Source organism: Macaca nemestrina, chromosome X (assembly GCF_043159975.1).
Source record: "Macaca nemestrina isolate mMacNem1 chromosome X, mMacNem.hap1, whole genome shotgun sequence".
Classification (NCBI taxonomy): domain Eukaryota; kingdom Metazoa; phylum Chordata; class Mammalia; order Primates; family Cercopithecidae; genus Macaca; species Macaca nemestrina.
The window spans coordinates 158658648-158677752 of NC_092145.1; the positions used below are offsets into that span (position 1 = coordinate 158658648).

General features: G+C 46.3%; 1 protein-coding gene across 1 annotated transcript in view; it reads left to right on the forward strand.

Annotated features, from left to right (window-relative positions):
* The window catches only part of LOC139355397 (polyprenol dehydrogenase-like), a 292394-nt gene that overhangs the window by 251621 nt on the left and 21668 nt on the right, over positions 1-19105 (forward strand). The window contains exons 4-5 of the mRNA XM_071088981.1: positions 1107-1208; positions 18875-19082. Of these exons, the coding sequence (XP_070945082.1) occupies positions 1107-1208; positions 18875-19082 (310 nt within the window). The remainder of the gene's footprint in view (positions 1-1106; positions 1209-18874; positions 19083-19105) is intronic.

Here is a 19105-nt window from a genome sequence, read left to right on the forward strand (position 1 = left end):
GTGCGTGTGTGCGTGTGCGCGCGTGCGTGTGTGCGCATGTGTGCGTGTGTGTGCGCGCACGCGCCTGGAGGAGAACGGGTGTTCCACTTGGGTGAGAGGATTGGCTGTGAGCTTCAGACCAGGAAATGTGTCATCTAGCCAAGCACCTGGCTGAGTGTGCCGGAGTGAGGACCTTGAACAGAACCTTCCTTTTCTGTTGTTATTCGCTACAGAGCTAAAAGGGCCAAATATATCCTGTGAAAACCTTCTTTTTTTTTTTTAAATAAAAGACCAGATCCCTCCTTCAACTGTACACATTTTTAAATAAAATCATATTGAACTAAAAAAAAAAAAAAACCCCAAAACTGGGGAACTTGCAGAATAGAAATCTATCCTCTCCCAGGTCTGGAGGACAAGAGGTTAAATCCAGGGTGTCTCGGGGCTGAGCTCTGTCGGGACGCTCTAGGGCACGATCCTTTTGGCCTTTCCCAGCTCCTGAGGGCTCCAGACATCCCAGGGCTTGTGGCTGCATCACTCCAGTCTCTGCCTCTGTCTTACCATCATTTTCTCTCATCTGTCTCAAGCATCCCTCTGTCTCCTTCTTATAAAAACCCCAGGTTGGGCACGGTGGCTCATGCCTGACATCCCAGCACTTCGGGAGGCCCAGGTGGGCGGATCATCTGAGGGCAAGAGTTCGAGACCAGCCTGGCCAACATGGTGAAACACTGTCTCTACTGAAAAAAAAAAGAAAAAAAAATCAGTGAGCTGAGATCCGGCCACTGCACTCCAGCCTGGGCGACAGAGCAAGACTCCGTCTCCAAAAAAAAAAAAAAAAAAAAAAACCAAAATATAAAAATTAGCCAGATGTGGTAGCATGTGCCTGTCATCCCAGCTACCCGGGAGACTGAGGCAGGAGAATCGCTGGAACCCGGGAGGCAGAGGCTGCAGTGAGCTGAGATCACGCCACTGCACTCCAGTCTGGCAACAGAGCGAGACTCTGTCTCCAAAAGAAAAGAAAAGAAAAGTGTGACTTCCCAGGTGAAATTGAAATGGACCTGTTTAGAAATTGTCTTAATCTCTGAAATAGGTTGGAAGGTAACCAGGCATTTGTTGTTGTCCTTTTCCAGTGGAATTTTTATTCTGTGACCTGGCTTCCATGATGTCTATCCGGGACTTTGTCCAGAAGTTCAAGATGAAGAAGATTCCTCTCCATGTTCTGGTCAACAATGGTGAGTCCTGGTGAACTTGCTGCAAGCCAGGGGTTAATTGGAAGGACGGGAGCTCTAGCTTTCATGTGACAGAAGTGTCTGAGCAAAACAGGATATCCATGGAAATTATTGCACAGACCTGCTATTTGTAGTCACTGCTTCAGGTCACAGATGGCTTTGGAGGACCATCAGTCTTGTTAGTATGTTACTTTTAAATAATGGTCACCGGATAACATGTTGTATGGAGCTGACACATTCACTTGTCCACTTTGACTAAAGTGTATTACGCACACGCTAAGGGTTGGTGTTTCCCCAAATGTTGTCTTGCAAAATCATCACCACACTCCCCTGAGACTCATGATTTGGGCTCTAGAAGCTCATTCTCGTTTATCTCTTGATTTTACTCCCTGTTCAGCATCCTTACCCAGACGGGTGGAGTCAGTATCTCCCCTTCCCCGTCTTCAGTCTGCCCGTCTGCCAATCTTCAACACAAACCACCCTTGATCCTGAGCCCTTGTTTGAGCCTCGCTGAGCTCTTGATGTCATTGCAAACCTTGAGCCCTTCTTTGCGCCACGCTGAGCCCTTAACGTCATTGCAACACTTAATATTTCTCCTCGCAGTACTGATGCCCGTTACTCTCATCCCTGCTACAGTCCATTTTATTTTTTATAAAAGTTAACCTGAACCCTCCACACTGAGGAGGTACAGTTATTGACATCTCCAAACTAAGTAAATACATAGAACTGAAGTTCTCAGAAATACACCGAAAAACATGTGTGCTAGTAGAATTTAACACATCGCTTTCACAGATGGAGACCAGATGGAAATTTAGAGAGGAAATAAATAGTGCCATGAATACAGTGGATAGGACAGACATAAGTCAAACAGTGAGCCCGTCGAGACAGCACCTTCCTTTCAAATATATGAAATATTTATCAAGTTATTGATACTTTAGATGGCAGACAAAAAAATCACCAAAAGGGTCTTGGGATTACCCAGTGTAATTACTCAATTTCCCACCTAGACCATTAAAGATTCTTAATTCTGCAAAACCCCTTTTGCTTTCTGAGGTACTGTTGTCATTAATTCTGGACATTAGGATATGCACGTGTCTGCAAGGAGGGAGAAAACATTATTCTCTGTGCTAAAGTCGTAACACCTGTCCGTTTCCAGCTGCCAAGATGTGGTAGCTTCCATCTAATTTTTTTTTTCCTCTTTGTCTTGATGTGTTTTGTGTTTTTCTGCAACATTAATGGGATCGGAGGATAGGAAAGTGGATGAGATATCCACGCTTCCCCTCAACCCACTTGTTTAATTGGAAATTATTATGCTACAGTTTAAAGGAGAAGCATGGGATATAAAACTATACATAGAGTGTGACACCAATTTATGCATAAAAATATGTGCAGACATAGCTGTGATGTGTGAGTGCATGTGTATTTGTATATGTATTTGATGTATGATTTCTATGTATTTATGCATAAAAATATGTGCAGACATAGCTGTGATGTGTGAGTGCCACTCAAATAGCTACAGACACCACCATTTCCATGTACTTAGCCTGGTAAGAAATATCGTATTATCAATGCTAGTGGCTGTTGTTGGAAGGTCCGGAATGATTTTAACTTTCTGTGTCTTCTCGTTGGAGGTTAATAACACTTTTCAGATTTGCCATCCTGGTGGGATCTTAAGCTTCTATGCAGGAGTCAATGATTTCCCAGTCAACACCCATTTGGAATCTTCTGTCTCAGCACTGGGTGTGGACTTCCTTTGCTGAAGCCCCATCCGTATTTTAAGTGATTAGAATTGTAGCATTATAAGTCAGCAAATGTGGAGACCACTTAGAGGGACCGTGGAGATCCTGTGCAACCCAACGTCTCATTTCTTCATTGCGTGTAACATTCTTACTCATTAGTAATGGGAGCAGTTTATCACAGAGCAGTTGGAAATGGACATGCATGACTGACATGCTGCCCTGTGCAGAGACACAGAAAAACAGAAATGTCTATCCTCTTAGGGACTTTTCTGCAGCTATTTCCATCCATTTGCTATGGCCTTGCATCCACCAGTAAGCAGAAAAAACTAGGAATCTCAGGCCGGGTGCGGCGGCTCACACCTGTCATCCCAGCACTTTAGGAGGCCGAGGCAGATGGATCACAAGGTCAGGAGTTCAAGACCAGCTTGGACAACATAGTGAAACCCCGTCTCTACTAAAAATATAAAAATTAGCCGGGCGTGGTGGCGGGTGCTTGGAGTCCCAGCTACTCAGGAGGCTGAGGCAGGAGAATCGCTTGAACCCGGGAGGTGGAGGCTGCAGTGAGCCGAGATCATGCTGTTGCACTCCAGCCTGGGCAACAGAGCAAGACGCCATCTCAAAAAAAAAAAAAAAAATTAGGAATGTCAGATATGATATGTTTCTCCAGCGGACTCTTACTCTTTTCTGGGGGGAACAGAATTTTACTGAGCAATGAGTATATGAACCACATCTGTGACAGTGGATACAGGCTAACACCAGCCTCGCCAGTGTATTCTCCATCACTCAACCACCACTGTGACAGTGGATACAGGCTAACACCAGCTGACACAGCCTCACCAGCGTATACTCCATCACTCAACCACCACTGTGACAGTGGATACAGGCTAACACCAGCCTCACCAGTGTATTCTCCATCACTCAACCACCACTGTGACAGTGGATACAGGCTAACACCAGCTGACACAGCCTCACCAGTGTATACTCCATCACTCAACCACCCACTGTGACAGTGGATACAGGCTAACACCAGCTGACACAGGCTCACCAGCGTATACTCCATCACTCAACCACCACTGTGACAGTGGATACAGGCTAACACCAGCTGACACAGCCTCACCAGCGTATACTCCATCACTCAACCACCACTGTGACAGTGGATACAGGCTAACACCAGCTGACACAGCCTCACCAGCGTATTCTCCATCACTCAACCACCACTGTGACAGTGGATACAGGCTAACACCAGCTGACACAGCCTCACCAGCGTATTCTCCATCACTCAACCACCACTGTGACAGTGGATACAGGCTAACACCAGCTGACACAGCCTCACCAGTGTATTCTCCATCACTCAACCACCACTGTGACAGTGGATACAGGCTAACACCAGCTGACACAGCCTCACCAGCGTTTACTCCATCACTCAACCACCACTGTGACAGTGGATACAGGCTAACACCAGCCTCACCAGCATATACTCCATCACTCAACCACCACTGTGACAGTGGATACAGGCTAACACCAGCTGACACAGCCTCACCAGCGTATACTCCATCACTCAACCACCACGTTTACCTTTTGCAATGGCTGTTGCTTTCCTAGGATGCTCCTCTGTTCCTTTTCTCAACAGATTTTAAACAAGGCACACAGGGCTCTCAGATAGAAAAATATTCTGGAAACTGGGACAGGGTAGGATTTGAATCAAAAGAGTCTTGTTGTTGGATTGGCTTTGTACCCTGTCTCTTCTGTAGAGAATCTCATGCACATATAGGGTTTACTTCTTCCTAGACTTATCTAGATCTTCCTTGCATGCTAAGACTTTTTACCTTCGCTCAATGCTTCCGAGGCACCTCAAGGCAGGAAGTCCAGTGTGGAGTTCCTGAGCCCATGGCTGACACCGGTTCTACAGGAGAATATTTCCTTCTCCCGTTTTTAGAAGACTGTCAGCATTTCTTCACCCATGGCCTCCCACCTGACCTTAAAGCCAACAATGATAGTGGCTCACGCCTGTAACCTCAGCACTTTGGGAGGCCGGGGCAGTTGGATCACGTGAGGTCAGGAGTTTGAGACCAACCTGGACAGCATAGTGAAACCCCGTCTCTACTAAAATTACAAAATTAGCTGGGCGTGGTGACGCATGCCTGTAATCCCAGCTATTCGGGAGGCTAAGGCAGGGGAATCGCTTGGACCTGGGAGGTGGAGGTTGCGGTGAGCTGAGATCGTGCCACTGCACTCCAGCCTGAGTGACAAGAGCGAAACTCCATCTCAAAACAACAACAACAAGAACAACAACAACAAAGCCAGCAGTGAGACACCTTTGAATCTCTCTCTCTCTTGTTCTCTCTCTCTCCCTCTCTTCCCTTCTCTCTCTTTCTCTCATCTTGCCTTCTCTTTTTTTAATCTCCTTCACTTACTCTTGTTCTTCTGCCTGCCTTGTAGAAGAAGCATTGTGATGATTTGGGGCCCGTCAGGATCATCTCAGATCGTCACCTCATCTCAGGATCTTCCACTGAATCACATCTGCAAAGGCCTTTTTGCCGTGACAGTCACATTTTCATGTGTTCCAGAGATGAGGACATGGACATTTTTTTCATGTTTTCAGTTATTACTCTACCAAATTGGGAATAGGTTGTGGGCGTCTTTGGGGCCATTATCCTGTCTACCACATGAGATTAGGATGTGGACATCTTTGGGGCCATTATTCTGTCTCCCATATGGGGATTAGCATATGAACATCTCTGGGGCCGTTACTCTGTGTTGCACATGGGATTTAGGATGTGGACATCTTTGGGGCCATTGCTCTGTCTACCACATGGGATTAGGACGTGGACATCTTTGGGGCCATTATTCTGTCTCCCACATGAGGATTAGGATGTGGACATCTTTGGGGCCATTGCTCTGTCTACCACATGGGATTAGGACGTGGACATCTTTGGGGCCATTATTCTGTCTCCCACATGAGGATTAGGATGTGGACATCTTTGGGGCCATTGCTCTGTCTACCACATGGGATTAGGACGTGGACATCTTTGGGGTCATTATTCTGTCTCCCACATGGGGATTACAGTGTGGGCATTTTGGGGGTCATGATTCTGTCTGCCAGATAGATAATGTGGACCTGGACATCTTGGGGTGTGCATTATTTAACCTGCCATACCTGCCTACTCTGCCCGTCACATACTTCACTTGCAGGAAAAATACAATAAACAAGATTCTTGACCTCATGGAAATCATACTCTAGCACAGGAAAAAAACATTGGGTCGATAATCATTGTGTGCAGTGTCCTGCCTTACAAAACACAGCTCTTGCAGTGTGACAGCACAGTCGTGTAAAGTACAGAGAAGATTGCATCCCATGTCCCACGCCTCCCTGGAATGCCCCAGCCTGTGCTGCTCAGAACCGCATTTCCAGGAGATGATCCTGAGAATCCATTTGTTACAAGGTGATGGCTTGAAATAATACTTTGCACTTTCTTCCTTTTATCTTTTTGTTGTACATCGTTCAAGAGGTTGCCCAGGCGGTGGCTCTCCTGAGCTCTACCTCCTGTCAGATCGGTAACAGCATTAGATTCTCATAGGAGCGCAAACCCTACTGTAAACTGCATGAGAGGGACGTAGGTTGTGCACTCCTTATAAAAATCTAATGCCTGATGATCTGCGCATGTGAGGGATCTAGGTTGCATGCTCCTTATGAGAATCTAATTCCTGATGATCTGTCACTGTCTCCCATCACCCCCAGATGGGACTGTCTAGTCACAGGAAAACAAGCTCAGGGCTCCCAGTGATTCTATATGATGGTGACTTACAGAATTATTTCATTATATAGTACAATGTAATAATAATACAAATAAAATGTACAATAAATGTCATGCACCTGAATCATCCCAAAACCATCCCCCAACCCCACCTCCACCACCTCTGTTCAGAAAATTGTCTTTCACAAAAGTGGTCCCTGGTGCCAAAAAGGTTGGGGACTGCTGCCCTAAACTGTTTCCCCAGAACCTTCCCTCCAGAACTCCTCTTAGTCAGTCCCATGCCTCAAGTCTCATGGAAAACAGCCCCTGCTGAGCTCAACAAGGGTGACTTCCAAGGCAAGAAGGAGCTACACTTTGTGCTTTTCTTTTTTTATTCTTAGACACAGCAATCAAGGTTTCGCAAACATAAAATACTTCAGACGTAGAATGTTTTTTCATTTTCTAGTGGGTTGAAAATAGAACCCGACTGCCTCTGTCTGGCTGCTGGGGGAAGCCCAGGGGCAACGTGATGATTTATCAAGCACAAGAATAAATCAATAACAGACCTCCTGCAGAGCCAGTATGTATAGTTTATTCACTGTAAAATTGTATTTATGTAGCTTCCCATCCCCATGTCTGAAAATTGACAGATTTTTAACAACTGCAGTGGATTTATAGATTTATCCTTGTCAGACATCTTCCCATAACTGTAATGGATGAATTTCTTTCTGAGATAAAGAATTACTAAGCGTTATTTTCCCTACCACTAAAGAAATACGTCCATGGTACAGGGTGACCCTGAAAAATAACAATGATTTTTGCCTGGCCAGAGACCTACAGACTCTGGTTTTTGGTACAGTTCATTTACCCATTTGAATGAATGAATGAATTTGAAGGACTGAAATAATTCAAATGAATGAATGAATTCAGAGGAATGACTGAAGGCAAATGATGAATGAATTCAAAGGAATGAACAAATGAATTCAAATGAATGAATTCTGATGAATGAATGAATCCAAATAAATGAACAAATGAATTGAACAAATGAATTGAAAGGAACAAATCAATTCAAAGGAACCAGAGAATTCAAAGGAATGAATTAATTAATTCAAAGGAATGAAAAAATTCAAAGGAATGAATCAATGATTTCATATGAGTGAATTTGAATGAATGAATTCAAATGAATGAACAAATGAATTCAAAGGAACAAATGAATTCAAAGGTATGAATGAATTCAAAGGACTGAATGAATAAATGCAAAGGAATGAATGAATGAATTCAAATGAGCGAATGAATTCAAATGAATGAACAAATGAATTCAGAGGAACAAATGAATTCAAAGGTATGAATGAATTCAAATGACAGAATGAATACATTCAAAGGAATGAATTAATTCCAATGAGTGAATGAATTCAAATGAATGAACAAATGAATTCAAAGGAACGAATGAATGCAAAGGAATGAATTCAAAGGAATGAATGAATGAATTCAAAGGAATGAATGAATTCAAATGATGCAAGTGAGTGAATGAATGAAATCGAATGAATGAAATCGAGTGAATGAAATCGAATGAATGAATGAATTCCAATGAGTTCATTGAAATGAGCAAATGGGCACAGGGCACCTAGAAGACCCATGAGAGGTAAGGAAGATTCATTCGGGGGGGGGGCCCAGGTGTGCAGTTTTGTATCAACAGCAGACTGAGGTGCAATGGAGGCGGCCCTCACTGAGGACCCACTTTCTGGTGGGCAGACACCTGAGCAGCCATCTCCTGTCTTTGTGGGCACCTGGCATTTTCTGTGTGAATTGGGCTCCGCAGTCATCTGGTCTCCCTCCTGGGAAGACGGAAAGTGTCGCCTCACGGCTCATGCAATCGTCAGCGGATCCTGGAGTCTGCATAGGTGTAGACCAGTTGTTCTGCGTGCCTTCCGTTTGCTTCTCTTCCAGAGCTGCTCTCTTGTGGATGGATGGAGTAGCTTTCTGTTCTGTAGTGGCTTCCTCTGCCTCTCCCGGTGGCGCCTCCTGTGAGCACGTGGCATTTGGATGTTATTCTAGTGTTGGTGTTGGCGGCAGCATGGGATGTGGTCTGCTGTGACTCGGTGGCAGGCTGTTGGAGGCTGTTCCCTGCCAGAGAAGGCTGCATGTCCAGGGCGTCCGTCCCATCGCCTCCCTGGACTGGCTCCATCCTTCCCACGGCGCTCCCGAGATTCTAGGAAGTGGGTTGAGAAGCAGTGGTTTTTCAGTTACTCAAATGCTTTTCTCCTCTCTCTCTCTCTCTCTCTCTCTGTCTCTCTGTAACTCTCTGTCTCTCTCTCCTCCTCCTCCCCCTGTCTCTCTGTCATTCTCTCTTTCTACCTCTTCACTGTGTGGGTTTTCCTCTCCCTTTTGCTTTTTCTCTCTGTCTCTCTCCTCAACCCACCCCTGTACCCTCTTCTATTTTGCTCTTGATCTCTCTTCTCCCTCCCTCTCTCTCCCCCCTTCTCTCTCCTCTCTCTCCCTTTATCCCTCTCTCTCTCCCTCCCTCCCTCTCTCACTTCTTCTCTCTCCTCTCTTTCTTCTCTCTCTCCCTCCCTTTCTCCCTCTTTCTCACCTCTCCTTTTCTCCCTCTCTCTCCCTCCCTTTCTCTCCCTCTCTTTGTCCCTCCCTCTCTCTCCCTCTCTCTGTCCCTCCCTCTCTCCCTCTCTCTCTCCCTCTCTCTCTCCCTCTCTCTGTCCCTCCCTCTCTCTGTCCCTCCCTCTCTCCCTCTTTCTCCCCTCTTCTGTCTCTCTGCCTTTCTTCCTCTCTCCCTCCCTCCTTCTCCCTTCTTCTCTCCCTCCCCTCTTTCTTCTCTCTCTCTCCCTTTCTGTTTCCCTCTCTCACACCCTCCCTCTTCTCCTTCTCTATCTCCTTTCTCTTCCTCTCTCTCCCCCTACTCTCTTTCTCCTTCTTCCCCCATCTCTCCTCCTCTCTCCCTTGCCTTCCTTCTCTCCCTGTCTTTCTCTCTTTCTCTGTCTCTCTCTGTCTCCCCCTCTAGTCCTCCCTCTCCTCCTCTCTCCCTCTCGTTTGCCCTCCCTCTCTCTCCCTGTTCCCTCTCCATCTCTCTTTCTCTGTCTCTCTTCCCCCTCTCCTTCTCACTTCCTCTCTTCTTTGCCCTCCCTCTCTCTCTCCTCTTCTCTCTCTCTCCTCTTCTCTCTCTCTCTCTCCTCTCTCTCTCTCTCTCTGACTGCCCTTTCATCCCCACCACTCTCCTTTCTTCTCCAAGCAGAGAACTCTCCCTTCTCCTCCCCTGTTCAGGACACACCTCACCTGCGTTCACTGCTTGAGGCACAACATGTGATTGTGACCCTGAGCGTCCACTCCTCAGTAAAATGACATTGGGGGCACGGACCAATGAATGATGGTTTCATTGTTCATTTTCCACCTTTCAAAGGCAGATCAATGAACGATAATTTTATTGTGTATTTTCCACCTTTGAATTGGCAGATCAATGAACGATAATTTTATTGTGTATTTTCCACCTTTGAATTGGCAGATCAATGAGCGATAATTTTATTGTGTATTTTCCACCTTTGAATTGGCAGATCAATCAACGATAATTTTATTGTGTATTTTCCACCTTTGAATTGGCAGATCAATGAGCGATAATTTTATTGTGTATTTTCCACCTTTGAATTGGCAGATTAATGAGCGATAATTTTATTGTGTATTTTCCACTTTTGAATTGGCAGATCAATTAATGATAATTTTATTGTGTATTTTCCACCTTTCAATTGGCCGATCAATGAATGATAGTTTTATTGTGTATTCTCCAGCTTTGAATTGGTGAAGAGACAGATTCTGTGGATGCTCATAATGTGGATGGCACCCGATACACTGATGTGGCCACGGGGTTTTTTTATTCCTAGAAAAATCACAGTGAAACCTCAGTATATTCACTGATGATTAAAGCTTGTGCACCAGAATCTCAGAAGTCACCACAAAAGAATGTATCCATGTAGCCAAAAACCACTGGTTTCAAAAAAAACTGTTGAAATTTTAAGAAACAGGCCAGGCACGGTGGCTCACGCCTGTCATCCCAGCACTTTGGGAGGCCGATGTGGATGGATCACGAGGTCAGGAGTTCGAGACCATCCTGGCCAACGCAGTGAAATCCCATCTCTACTAAAAATACAAAAATTAGCTGGGTGTGGTGGCGGGCACCTGTAATCCCAGCTACTCAGGAGGTTGAGGCAGGAGAATCGCTGGAACCCAGGAGGCGGAGGCTGCAGTGAGCTGAGATGGTGCCACTGCACTCCAGCCTAGCGGCAGAGCGAGACTCTGTATTCAAAAAATAAAATAATAAAAATTTTAAAAAACAGGCAAATTATTATTTTATTTATTATTATTTTTTATTTTTTTGAGACAGAGCCTTGCTCTGTCGTCCAGGCTGGAGTGCAGTGGCACAACCTCTTCTCACTGCAACCTCCGCCTCCCGGAAAAAACAGGCAAATTAAATCTATGGTAATAGAAATTGGAATCATAGTTACCTTAGGGGAATGTGATAATTAATTTTGGGTCAAAAGAAGGTTTATGGGTGCAGATGCGGGAGGCAGTTCCGTGAGACGGGAGAGTGCCCACTTTGTATGGTTCCATTGCGATTTCCCTCATGGTCTCTGCACCTTTATGGTTTTTGAGACGGAGTTTCGCTGTTGTCAGCTGGGGTTGGAGTGCAGTGGCATGATCTCGGCTCGCTGCAACCTCTACCTCCCAGGTTCCAGCAATTCTCCTGTCTCAGCCTCCCAAGTAGCTGAGATTACAGGTGCCTGCCACCACGCCCAGCAATTTTTTTTATTTTGTGTTTTTAGTAGAGACGGGATTTCACCAAGTTGGCCAGGCTGGTCTGAAACTCTTGACCTCAGGTGATCCGCCTGCCTCGGCCTCCCAGAGTGCTGGGATTACAGGTGTGAGTCACCGTGCCCAGCCCTGTGCACCTTTTTTCTACATTTCTTTGATTTAAAAGAAAAAAATTACTTGACAAAAATAAATAAATAGAATTTTATTGATGCCAAAAAAATATGATGATGGAAAATTTAAAACACATACAAAAGCCTACACGCATTTGAATTTGCCATCGATTGTCTAACAGATACTCAGTTCTGCATTTCTGACTTGCGTCTATCCCTCCTCTGGGGCACCATTGTCTCTTCCTGGACCACGATAATGGCCTCTCCTAACAGGCATCTCAGGCACCCATCCAATCTCTCTACCTGGCACCACTCTGCTTACATAGGAAGAGGAAAATTAATACCTAAAGCCGTTGGCAAAGAACTCAACAACAAAACAATGTGTCCTTCAGCATCTGTCAGGCTTGTGTTCCGTAAATATCAGTGTTTGAGGTGGGTGTGCTGCCTAGAAACGTCTCCAGGACACTGTGGTTTAAAATATGGGTGCGGGGCTGGGTGCGGTGGCTCACACCTGCAATTCCAGCACTTTGGGAGGCTGAGGCAGGCGGATCACTAGGGATCAGGAGTTCGAGACCAGACTGGTCAGCATGACAAAACCCCTTCTCTACTAAAAAAAAAAAAAAAAAAAAAAAAAAAAAAAAAAAATTAGCTGGGCTTTGTGGTGCACACCTGTAATCCCAGCTACTTGGGAGGCTGAGGCAGGAGAATCACTTGAACCCAGGAGGCAGAGGTTGCAGTGAGCCAAGATCAACCCATTGCACTCCAGCCTGGGTGACTGATTGAGACTCTGTCTCAAAAAAATGACATAAAAAATAAAATACGGATGCACTGCACTCCAGCCTGGTTGACAGAGCGAGACTCTGTCTCCAAAATAATAATAATAGTCGGGCTGGGTGCAGTGGCTCACACCCGTAGTTCCAGCACTTTGGGAGGCCGAGGCGGGAGGATCACTTGAGGTTAGAAGTTCAAGAGCAGCCTGGCCAACATGGTGAAACCCTGTCTCTACTAAAACTACAAAAGGTAGCTGCACATCAGGGCAGGCACCTGTAATCACAAGTACTTGGCTGTGGCAGGAGAATGACTTGAACCCAGGAGGCGGAGGTTGCAGTGAGCCGAGATCACACCATTGCACTCCAGTCTGGGCGACAGAGCAAGAGTCTACCTCAAAAAAAAAAAAAAGTAATAGTAATAATAAAATAGAAATAAATGTAATATTACTCTCAGCAGCTCACTAATGATGAATTACCAGCATCCAGGGCCCCTGCGCGTGCCTGGTGCGTTCCCCACGGTGCAGGAATGCGCGCACACAGCTTACCCGCCAGGCGAGCCCCTCGCACGGCTCGGATCCCTCTGGGGCACAGGTCATCACCTGCCTGCACAGCAGCACTGTCCCCTCTGCTCTTGGGAAGGATCCCTTCCCCAGCAATGCTGTTGTCACCAAGAATTTGCTCAGAGCTGCAAGCCATGATCCTCAGAGAACGAGCACAGAAACAGAAAAGCAAACGCTGCATGTTCTGACTTATACCTGGAACGTACACAGCGGGTTCTCATGGACACAAAGATGGGAAGAGCAGAAACTTTTGGCTGCTAGAAAGTAGGGGGAGGGAGGCAGGCAGGGGATGAAAAACCACCTGTTGGGTACCATGGCCGTTTGCTGGGTGACAGGTTCACTCACCGCCTCACCCTCAGGCTCTAATGTGTATTCCTCTATTCCGTATGCCCCTTCCATGCCAGAAGCATACCCAGAGCTTAGCGCCCACTTATCAGGGAGAACGTGTGGTATTTGCTTTTCTGTTCTGGAGCGACTCCACGTAGGATAAGAACCTCCAGTTCTATCCAAGTCACTGTCAAAGACACGATTCCGTTCTTTTTGACGGCTCAGCAGTATTCCATTCCATTTTCTTTATCCAGTACTCCATGGTACTTAGGTTGATTCCGTTTGTTTGCAATTGTGAGTTGTGCCGCAAGAAAGAGACAGGTGCAGGCATGGTTTTTTGTTTTGTTTTGTTTGATTGTTTAATTAATTTATTTTTGAGATAGAGTCTCACTCTGTCACCCAGGCTGGAGTGCAGTGGTGCGATCTCGGCTCACTGCAACCTCCGCCTCCCAGGTTCAAGCAATTCTCCTACCTCAACCTTCCAAGCAGCTGGGATTACAGGTACGTGCCACCACACCTGGCTAATTTTTGTATTTTTAGTAGAGATGAGCTTTGCCATGTTGCCCAGACTGGTCTGGAACTCCTGACCTCAGGCGATCCACCCGCCTCGGCCTCCCAAAGTGCTGGGATAACAGGCGTGAGCCATCATGCCTGGCCTGCAGGCGTCTTTTTGATATAAGGACTTCTTTTCCTTTGGGTAGATGCTCTGGAGTGGGATTGCTGGATCGAGCGAATGATCTGCTTTTAGTTCTTTGAGGAACCTCCATGCTGTTTTCTATACAGCTTGTACTAATTCACTTTTTTGGGGGGCACCGGAATGTGGGCAGCTCTGCCTGGGGGTGTCCTGTGAGGCTGCAGCTGGGGCTGACTTTATCTGAAGGCTTGACCAGGTTGGATGTCCAGGATGGCTTTCTCTGGTGGTAGGAAGCTGGTACAGCCTGTCACCTGGGCTCAGCTGGGAGGGCCAACAAGAACAGGTACCTGTGACCTCTCCAGCGTGTCAGGCTGAAGGTGCTCAGGCTTCTTAAACCAAAGCTGGCTCCTCCCAGACTCAGCATTCCCAAGAACCAAGCAGGGGGCACGTGACCTTATTGACCCAACTTTGGAAGTCATACAGTGTTTACACCACTGTGGCAGTCTACGAAAGAATTAACAAGAAAGTTAATGAGCATGACCGAGATTCAAGGGAGGGGGCATACACTCCAGCTCCCAAAGAGACGACTGTCAAAAGAATTTTCAGGCCTGCTTTATAGCCCCCCGAAGCTGCCTTTCAAAATGAGGCATGCATAAGCCAGGTGTTCACGATGAGCTCGTCTCTCCTAAGCTGGGAGTTTATGACACTTCAGGCACAGATTGAGCTGTGTGTCTCCAGATCCTTCACATCAAATAAAATATGAGGAAAATGGCATCGTGAAAGATGTTTATAGTTCATCAAAATGCAAAGCTTCCCGTCCACCCACAGCAACCTATTCTGGTGTTTTTGTTTTTTTTGTTGTTGGTTTTTGTTTGTTTGTTTTTGAGACAGTCTCATTCGGTCGCCCAGGCTGGAGTGCATTGGTGTGATCTCGGCTCACTGCAACCTCTGCCTCCCAGGTTCAAGTGATTCTCCTGCCTCAGCCTCCCGAGTAGCTGGGATTACAGGCGCCCGCCATTGTGCCCGGCTAGTTTTTTTTTTTTTTTTTTGTATTTTTAGTAGAGACAGGGTTTCACCATGTTGGCCAAGCTGGTCTCGAACTCCTGACCTCAAGTGATCTGCCTGCTTTGCCCTCCGAAAGTGCTGGGAGGATCACAGGCATGACCCACCCGGCCGGGCTTTTTTTCTGGATATCTCCTAAGGTGAGCTCTGACATGCTTCTCAGAGGTGTTTTGTTAGATGGGCTTTGAGGACTCTAGGAGTGTCGAATGTTTAATACCACATGTGTCTTGTGATTGATCGATACCGGACCCCTCCCGGTTGGTTTATACACCTGATGTTTTACAGGCAGAAGCTCAGGGAATAAGTTCTCCACATGCTGGAAGTTGTGTTTTTGTTTTTTTTTTTTTTGAGAGCTAGATATTCACGTAGGAGGGGAGAAGCCCTGCGTCTGGCTGGAAGGTGTGTGCAGGTGAGAAGCCAGGACGGCACCTGAACTGTCTGCTCATTTCTCCGAGAATTTCGGCAGGCCACAGGCCCGGAATGGCACGGCGCTCCCCCTCCCCTGCCACCGTGCTCTGTGAAAGCAGGTCCAGAATTGATTCCTTCTCGTGGGCTCTCGGTCTGGCTGACTTCAGGAGTGAGGCCGCAGACCTTCACCGTGAGTGCTACAGCTCATAAAGGTAGTGCGGACCCAAAGACGGAGCAGCAGCAGGATTTATTGTGAAGAGGGAAAGAACAGAGCTTCCAGGCCGTGGCGGGCGACCTGGGTTGCCGCTGCCGGTTGGGGTGGTCGTCTCGTATTCCCTTATGTGACGCCGCCCACATCCCGCTGATTGGTCCGTTTTACAGAGCGCTGATTGGGGCATTTACAATCCTTTAGCTGGACAGGAAAGTTCTCCAAGTCCCCACTGGACCCAGGAAGTCCAGCTGGCTTCACCTTCCCAAAGCAGCAATCCACTTCCATCCACGTTTATTTTGTATTTTCCCCTCGCTGTACCCAAAGCGCTATACTTGCACTGTGGAGGCTACAGCCAGAATCAGACGTTGGTTTTTCCTCAAGGACCTCACAGTTGTCCAGCCTCCACTGGGGCCAGGGACGTGTAAAGCCGTGGGACCCCCTGCTGCGTCTGTCGTGGGCCCTCCGTGCCATGGAGCATCCAGTGCGGACCGTGCATCCAAAGTTTTGAAAGGCGGGTTCCAGAGGCTGTAAAACAGGCCTGCAAATTCTTTTCACACTCGTCTCTCTGGGAGCTGGAGTCCCTGCTCCCTCTCTTGAATCTCGGCTGTCCTCATTAACTGTCTTGTAATTCCTAGAATGGGGCAGCGGTGGCAGCTCGATAGGTCTTCCAAAGTTGGGTGGATAAGGCCACGTGGCTCCTGCTTGGTTCTTGGGAATGCTGAGTCTGGGAGGAGCCAGCTTTGGTTTTAAGTGTTCATAAAATACAACTGGAAAGATTGTGTGCACAAACACAGGCATGTACACAAATGCACACACATCAGACAATTCATAGGGAAATGGGTCCATGTACACAGGCACAAATTCGTACGGATATTACAATACACACAAAAGCAAGCACATACACAAATGCATATACCTCAAAAAATGCATACACCTCAAAAAATGCATACACCTGGAGATACACCTCTACATATACAAACACATAGAGAAATACTAGACCTGCATATATGTATAGATAGCTCCATATGAAATACACAAACACAAGCACATATACAAATGTATATGCATAGAAGATGTACACTATGCAGATGTACATATACAAATACTTAGAGAAATACTAGACCTACATATATGTAAAGATAGCACCATGTAAAATACACACAAACACAAGCACATATACAAATGCCTATGCGTAGAAAAATATGTACACATGCAGATGCAAACACATAGATATACAAATAGAGAAACAGATCTACAAATATCAATATAGCTCCATATTGAAATACATCTTTGAACACAAACACGTGTCCGTATGCAAATGGATTTGTGTGTGTGTATATTAATCATACACCTCAAATGCATTTGCAAATGCAAATGTGTTCACAAATGCAAAAACTGGGATTCCACAGATCAATCAACGTGCATGTTCATGCACGCAATACATGTAGACGTTCCAATGTACAAATAATGACAAACGTGTGTATGTAGGTATATGAGCATATGCAAATACTTGCGATCATACAATTCCAAATAGAAGCATGTAATATATACATACACTATATGCAGATACACATGCAAAGATGTAAATGTGTATGTACCTGTATACACATGGGAATAAATGTGGACACATGCAAGCTCATATGCACATGTGCATACAACGTATGTAAAATAAGATGTGCACAAATTTATAGGCATTTGAAAATTCACATCTGCATGTAAAGACGTGAACACATATATGTATATGCTAACAACTCTATATGTATATATCTTTGAATTGTGCATATATGCAGTTATATACCCAAGTGTATACCTATATAAACACATACACAAATACATATGCATATATATGTATGTGAATATATGTGCCTGTATTTGCATGTACAGTTTACGTGTAGATACACACAGAATTCCAGGTACATATATAACATGCCTGTGTATACACATCTACATTATCCATGTACGTATAAATACATATACACATTGGCATTAATACCCAAGCAAGCTGGTCTGCTCTAAGTACAAGATGATATAGTTCGTGTGTGTTTCTGGGACAAGTGACGTTTGAGGTCAGGCCCCCACAGCAAGGACTTGGGAGCAGGCACTCAGCTGGGCTTGGCCTGACAGGGTGGGGGTGTTCTGTGCCTGGGAGATAGAACGTGTCAAGCACAGAACCTGCAGTGATGATGATGTTTATAGAATCGTGACCGACAGGGCTGCCCTGTGGTCTAGGGGTGAGGACAGGCCATGTTTATACTGAGGTCAGCATTTCTCAAAGGACATCTGAGCAATTTGTTTGTGGGACACTCAGTGAAGAGGGGGTGCCATAGCAGCTATTCTTGTCCAGAATTCTTTTGTGGGGGGCCCAGGAAGGGAGACAGGATCTCTGTTGCCCAGGCTGGGGTGCAATGGCACTATCTCAGCTCACTGCAACCTCCGCCTTTTGGCCTCAAGCAGTCCTCCCGCCTCAGCCTCCCCAAGTAGCTGGGACTCCAGGCACGCACCACCACACCCAGCTATTTTTTTTTATTTTTGGTAAAGATAGGGTTTCACTGCGATGCCCAGGCTGATCTCAAACTCCTGACCTCAAGCGATCTGCCCTACTCACCTACCCAAAGACTGGGATTACATGTACGAGCCACCGCATCCGGCCACCCAGAATAATTAATTGTCCAGGGGACCCCCTTTGGTGACTTGGAAGATTCTCACTCTCTTGTGTATGTTGCTGTGTTATCATTATGGTTATTATTTTTCTTTCTTTTTTTTTTTTTTTGAGACAGAGTCTCGCTCTGTCGCCAGGCTAGAGTGCAGTGGCATGATCTCTGCTCACTGTAACCTCCACCTCCCGGGTTCAAGCCATTCTCCTGCCTCGGCCTCTCAAGTAGCTGGGATTACAGGCACTTGCCACGATGCTTGGCTAATTTTGTATTTTTTTTGGTAGAGACAGGGTTTCACCATGTTGGCCAGGATGGTCTTGAACTCCTGACCTCAGGTGATCCACCCGCCTCGGCCTCCCGAAGTGCTGGGATGACAGGCATGAGCCACCGCACCCTGCTTGTGGTTATTTTTAAAGTCAAGGCACAGAGGTGCAGAGACAGAAGGCAGGAAGGGACGTCAGTGATCTTCTAGAATCTTCCCCACCACACCTAAAGCAGGAGACAGAGACCCAGGAGGAAGACATGGCCGCCAGCTCTACACCCCACCCTCCAATGTCCTGGGCCATTTGCACATCCCAGGAGTCCGTTTGTGAGATTTCTCCACTGTCTTCCCCAATCTAACTCCTTCTGATATTCTCTTTTGTCCAGCTGGGGTGATGATGGTCCCTCAGAGGAAAACCAGAGATGGATTCGAAGAACATTTTGGCCTGAACTACCTGGGGCACTTCCTGCTGACCAACCTTCTCCTGGATACGCTGAGAGAGTCCGGGTCCCCTGGCCACAGTGCGAGGGTGGTCACCGTCTCCTCCGCCACCCATTACGTCGCTGAGCTGAACATGGATGACCTTCAGAGCAGGTGGGTGCACCCTGTGAATAATC